This window comes from Perissodus microlepis, chromosome 16, assembly GCF_051167445.1.
Source record: "Perissodus microlepis isolate ML-2025 ecotype Zambia chromosome 16, ASM5116744v1, whole genome shotgun sequence".
In the NCBI taxonomy this organism is placed as follows: domain Eukaryota; kingdom Metazoa; phylum Chordata; class Actinopteri; order Cichliformes; family Cichlidae; genus Perissodus; species Perissodus microlepis.
This window is the reverse complement of record NC_140476.1, coordinates 24,203,666-24,210,153: the sequence shown is the minus strand read 5'-3', so window position 1 is coordinate 24,210,153 and position 6,488 is coordinate 24,203,666. Positions and strand designations below refer to the sequence as shown.

General features: G+C 41.6%; 1 protein-coding gene across 1 annotated transcript in view; it reads right to left on the bottom strand.

The window, feature by feature from the left end:
- Nucleotides 1–1,477: 1,477 nt before the first annotated feature.
- Nucleotides 1,478–6,488, bottom strand: part of kcnh3 (potassium voltage-gated channel, subfamily H (eag-related), member 3) — a 165,460-nt gene continuing 160,449 nt past the window's right edge. Inside the window, exon 15 of the mRNA XM_084954961.1 lies at nucleotides 1,478–6,354. Within this exon, the coding sequence (XP_084811087.1) occupies nucleotides 5,380–6,354 (975 nt within the window). The 3' untranslated portion in view covers nucleotides 1,478–5,379. The remainder of the gene's footprint in view (nucleotides 6,355–6,488) is intronic.

Genomic DNA, 6,488 nt, shown 5'->3' with positions numbered 1-6,488 from the left:
GGGCGTCTGCTGATCATAGGTGGTTCAATCACTGGTCGCTCCACTCTGCATGCCAAATATCACGTGGCAAGATGCTAAACCAAAGTTGCTCTCCAATGAATCCAAATGAATGTTTGATAGAAAGCACTTTGGTAGCAAAAGCATAGAAAAGTGCACATATACATGGGTTAATGAGGCATGTTCTATGAGCTTTATTTAATGTGTAAAACACTAATCCATCAGTTTTCTGTTCTTCTCGGTTCAGGTAATGATTCATTTAATTTTATTCCTACAATTATATATTACACCTATTAACGCAAATCAGTGGTACAGACAGCTGTCAAGTACACAAAAATGCAAGTTTCATTTGTAGTTTTATATTTGCACTTGTAGGTGTATAAAAATTACCATTAGTTGCCATGTAATCTGTATAAAACAGATCCTGTAAGGTTGTCAGTTTTACCTTTTAAACCTTCCAGTAACCGTGTAACACTGTTCTGTTTGGGCTTAACTGTGTTATCCAAAGAACTGACATTTGCAAAGTTTAAACTCTGGACTCGCTACACAGCAAGTCAACGCTTCATTTTCTGCATAAAATAATTGAAACATGTAGGCACTGGTAGCATTCTAGGCCAAAGAAAACACAAGGTGCCAGTTTGAACCTTCATCTGTTTGAAACACTCAAGCTTTTAACAGAATAACTGTAATTCCAAGGTGTGTGATACTTCATTTGAAAATGTACCGATTTAGCATGCAGCAAAAAGAAAAACCTAACCTGGTCACTGACAACCCCACAGGTGTTATGAAGACTAATAAAGCATAAATAATAAATACAAGCCTAGTTGGATGTGGCCTTTTACCCACGTGCACACATTATAATACTTTAAGCTATTTGCCATATTAGCCATTAGTCTGTGGGCAAATTTGGGTTGTTAAAGAGTAGAAGAACCATAAATTTATTTTTAGGGATTTTGAGCAATTGGGAAGCTTTTAGCACAAGCAACCTCAAAATGTAAGCATGCAGTGAGGAGAACGGCCAGAAGTGTTCTTGTTCTTAGTTCAGTGGGTGTCAGAAACAAATGGGGCCACTTCAAATGAAAACTGGATGATTACCTGAGGCACAAAGATTGGAGTCCTGCATGGAGCCCCTGTTGGTTTTCAGTGAGAAGCCCACTTTTACACTTACAGCTGCTGACACTTTCAGCCCAAGGGGCACATGTTTGTTTGCTTTTTAATTTTAATGCTGACATCATAACAGAACCATATTTGATGGCTTTACTTGAATAAATATTTTGTTTAATAAAACATAAATACTTAATTTATCAAAAAGGAAAAAAAATAGGGACGGGTTTTTGAGGCAACTGAATCACAATATACTCTAGCTGAAACTTGGAAAGTGGCTTAAAAAATATTATTTACAGTTTACTTCTTAGAGAATAGCCACTTACCTCAGTTACGTGAATATTAGTTCCCAAGAGAAACACAAGAGACGGAGAGCTTACAAAACAACACTTCTTTATTGTTATACAGTATGTAATCCTTGTTAATGTTTTGTTTTTGTTTTTTTAATGTAACAGCAGTCTTTAATAAAATACATTTGTAAGCAAACAGCCTTCAATTGGGCAGGCTGGTTTCTACTCCCATGAGCCCTCTGCTCTGGATAGTTCAAAGCAGGCACATTTCTCATGCAAAAAAGAAAATAAAAAGAAGTTTTGACATGCATTGAATTAAAACCTTTTAGGTACCCTCCCCAGCCACCAGTTCTTGCTTAGTAAATCTTTGTGAAAGTGTAAAGAGTCCAGTTAGTCACCACCTCCCTTGCTCCCATTAAAGAAAATAAAAGCCATAAATCTGACTGTTCATATATATACAAGTAACATGGTCCTAAAGCACCTCACAAAGCCAAAAAAAAAAAAAGTCCTGAGACCTCCAGCTTGATGCAGCCTGGATGTTGCAGTTTTAGGGTTTGGCTGCTTTCACGTACCAACATGAAGTCATTGGAGGAATAAGAGATGAAGAATGTGTGTGCTACATATGAACTCGGGGAAGGTTTCGCTCACTCGCTCTGGAAAGGATCCAGTTAGACGTTTAGAAAGCAAACCTTCCTCCACAGTCTGTTTTTGTTACATTGTCCAGACATGCAGAATATTTCCTCGCCGCTTTTTCAGCAAAAATAAATACATACACAGCCGTATTAAATAAATAAATACAATACGTTTTAGATAAAGGTGCAAGTGTTCCCCATAGATGATGGCTTTCTGTGTAAATTTCGATCCAGATGTTTGCCTGTAATCGACAGGTGAAGAACTTTAGGGAAATCAATGTCTGTATGGAGAAGGCACGAATGGCTAATGGCTAAAGCTCAGGGGTGATGTGGGAGTTCGATATACAATCTGATAGGCTGGTTGTCAACAGTCATCATAATGATGAACAGTGATACAGGGGTAGTGTTTGATATTAGCTTTTCCCTACACTTTGTCCACAATCTGTCTTCTCTCTTTGGCATACAATCCAAACACTCGCCTACACTTTTCCAAAGTGACCGATCGTAACTGTGCTCAAATTCTTTTGATCTGGAAAGAAAATGTGGATGCAAACTCATCGAGAGTGAAACAATGTGACAAGAATTCCCCAGAAAGACAGCCCCTTCCCCAAAAGACGAACATTATGACTGCTAACTTTAAGATTAGGTTGATTATAGTTGATGTAAGGATGTCCACACCCTAGAATGAAAGTAGGCTGCTTGAGATATGAGCTGATAGGCTGCTTGTCAACAGCATCATGATGCTGTTGAGCAGTGACACGGGGAATGTTTGATGTTAGCTTTTCCCTACACCTTTGTCCACGAATCTGTCTTTTCAAAGTTCTCAAAGTTCCTACACCGGCCTCAATCTGCTTAACCAGCAGTGCAAAGCTCTCCGCTTATTTTATTCTGAAATGCAACCAGATAGTATCTGTAATAAAGTTCTTGGATTCTATTAGAGTAGCACAGGATGATTTATAATGTAGAATGAGACTGGTTTATTATACTGGTGGAGTTCAGTTGATAATTGTCTGACACAATCTGCTTTAGACCCCCTCCCTCCCTTAAACTAGCTATCTTTTGAATGGTTACCCCTCTTAAACCACATTATGTTTATCCAAACTAGTAGTCTATTTTTCCGGTGCATGCATTCCTCGTGTTGTGGGCGATTTTAATAGAACTGATTTTCATTTTGTCCATATAGAGGCAACTGTAATTGTTGCATTTAGCTACATCAGCAATGTCGGCCCATTTCAGTTAAATAACTATACTTAAAGTGTTCTGGAAGACCTCTTCTCTTCAGCAGCCAACAGAAGAAACAAGTATTCAGCCATTGTCAAGTTTTACTGTTAGATAAGAGACCAGGCAACTTTTTTTAATCTTCTGCTATCCAATTTTGGTGAGCTTTTGGGAATTATAGAATCAGTTTCCTGTTCTTGGCTGACAGGAGTAATCTTCTGCACCTGCTTCACGGTTTCATGTATTATGCAGATTGATTCTATCAGATTGAAGCAGTCTGGCCATTCTTCTGTGAACTCTTGCATCGAGAACAGCAGTCGTCTCTTTCTTGCCATTCTCTGTAAACGTGGGGAAGTCCCAGTGGATCAACAGTTTCTGAAATAGTCTGAAATTCAGCAGGTCTGCATGTCTAAATGCATCGAGTTGCTGCCATGATTGACTGGATATTTGCATTAACAAGCAGTGGTTAGGTTGTTAATTTTAACACTTACATTCTGGTTTGTATTTAGTCTTTATGGACACAGTATACAGTAGTACTTTGACTACATAGTAATCTATTATTATTATATGAAAAAAAATGATCCTCTGAATCTTTCTATGAACGAAAAAGGATGTGACTTGCAGAATCCTTCTTTGATTCAGTTAGTTCCTGATCGAAGGATTTGGAGTAAGGTACAATGTTTCTGGCAGAAAACCTTGAAGGCAAACACCACCCACCTTCTTTGGATCTACACGAATCACGCAATAGATCTATTCTGAATTCAGACGTGGACGGTATGAGAAATGATGCTAACGCTGAAGAAAACCTAAACCTGCATTCTTTCTAATGGCCACCATGGGGCGATAGCTGTGGTTGCGCAGACTTTTGGTGCTAGTGTCAGAAAATGGTAATCATGCTTGAACTCTGTGAACCTCAAGGTCCTCTGTATTGTAAGGTAAAGAATCTACATTAATACTTTTATATAAATTGTATAAAAGTAATAATTCTATAAAGAACTTTTTAGAAATTGTGGTCATTCTAAGAGTCAATAGGATTCCCTGGGGTAGCTTGACAAGTCAGTGAGCACGTGGTTTCACAGTCAGAACTGCCACTTGCTTATTATGTTCAGTTCCCAAAAGCCGAGATGACGACTCATCTCAAGGCTTCAAAGCAGGACTTCACAAACCTGGGGATAAGGTCACAGTGGCTGCATCGATCTTTTATACTGTCTGTGGATTCAGAATGTCAGTTTTTTTGTTTTGTTTTTTTACAGGATGTGACAAGTTTGCATTCCTGAGTTAAAACCAAGCTCAACATCTTCTTTGTGAATGTGTGTAATGGGCATGTAATCGATTCTTGGCTCACCTGTGGCTTAGGTGATAAAGCAGGCTGCAAACAAATCACCAGGTTTTCTTGGTGAAGACACTGAATCCCCAAGTTGTTCCCAAATGCAGTGCGGGCGCCACACTAATGACAGTTCTGCTGTCATTAGTGTGTGTGTGTGTGTGTGTGTGTGTGTGTGAAAGGGGGCAATAAGAAACATTGTAAAAAACACTTTGTAGAACCATTTAGTCTGAGGTTATTCGATAAAAAGCTGTATTTTTTTAACCAGTCCAGGGGCAGATAACTGCATTCCCCCAAAAATAATCCCATTGATGAAGCAAAGGAACCTTCCAGGTGAGGTGACTGAGACCACTGAAGGGCTTACATTCTTAGTCCCAGTGTAGTTGGCTTGGATTATCTAGTTTGGGTAAAGACGCGTTTCCTGCCGAGATGCATGTGTTTGTGCCTGCCCTTTGAAGAGGAGACCTACTAGGATTAAAAAGCGATAGAGCTTCATCAGGGTGGAGAGATAAATAGATGTGCTCTGGCTCTGCAGTGTTTGACTCATGCTACTGGATCATTGATGCTATAAGACTGTTTGTGCTATTGTAATTCTGTGGTTGATCTGTAGAGGAAAGCATTCCTTCACACTGTATTTTGTGTTTACCTGTCTGTCCGTCTAGCATCTCCTGCCTGACAAATGTCTTTCTGTGTGAAATGGACCAGCTTTCTGTTCCCTGTGTTTGTTGTCTTTACCTTGCACTTGCTCTGACCTCTTTAAACTCTTGTCCTACATCTTTCCTGCTACTTGAATGACATCTTTTGCACAGGCCGTTCATAATGCTGGCTCCTCTTCATCAATGAAACTGATGTGCTCTGAGGAGGACTTCTCCTCTTCCAGGTGTCGTCCCCGCTCATGCATCTCCAGCTCCTGGGGGTGAGAAACGGGTCTTGCCCCTCGGTAGTGTCGCTGTGAGTTGCACCAAGATGGAGTCTGGTTATCTCTTCTCCTTGCATTTGCAATTTCCAAAGACAAGGGCAGAGAAAGACTGGAGGGATGGACAGAGGTGTTAGGGGACACGACTGGCACGGAAGGGGAAGGCCTCAGCCGATGACTTCCAGGGGAGGATGTGAGCGATGGTGGAGCTGAAAAGTGAGAGGACAGGGGAGGGTGAGTGTCCTGAGAGGCGGGTGGGATGAGCGGGCCTCTGCTGGCACAACTGCCAGGTCGGGAGAGGTGAGGTCCTTGGCATGGGGAAAAAGATGATGAGGAAGAGAGAGACATGGAGAAGGAGAGTGAAGGTGAAGGGGTGTGAGAGGCCAGAGGAGGTTCCTGCAGCGAGGGGAAAAATATCCCGTTACTGGAGGAGGCACGGAGTCTTCGGGAGTCCACGCGCCCCTCTGGAAATCCTTCCTCTGGCGAGTGATGGTTGGAGTCAGCAGACCCCTGGCTATTGGCCCCTGGGGGCTTGGGCGGGGTCTCTGCTAATGCTGAAGGAGTTGAATTAGGCCTTTTTGGTGAGTGAGGAGTTGGGAGAAGGCATCCTGGCAAATCTGCACTCTCTGTGTCTCTGCTGTCTAACAGGGAATGAGTGTCAGGTCTCTGGTGGGAAAAAACTGTGGAAGGGGGTGGTGCCCCGGGGCAAGGGCTTGATGACAGCTGGCTGGCACTACTGGGAGGTGATGTTAAATTTGGCATCATGGTCATCAGGACTGGCTGTGGTGCCATTTGAAGGAGGGGCTTGAGCAGGCGTGTCATTTCCTGCAGCTCCTGACTGAGCTTGGAAACTTGTTTAGACAGACCGTTCATCTGTGAGGTGAAGAGAGAGATCGTATTAACGCTGGAAAACCAGAAGAACAGTTCATGCAAATTCGGTATGACAATTCAGCACCATGGCTGAAAAATATCAAAAAATCCTTTGTTATCATAGTTGAAGTTATGAA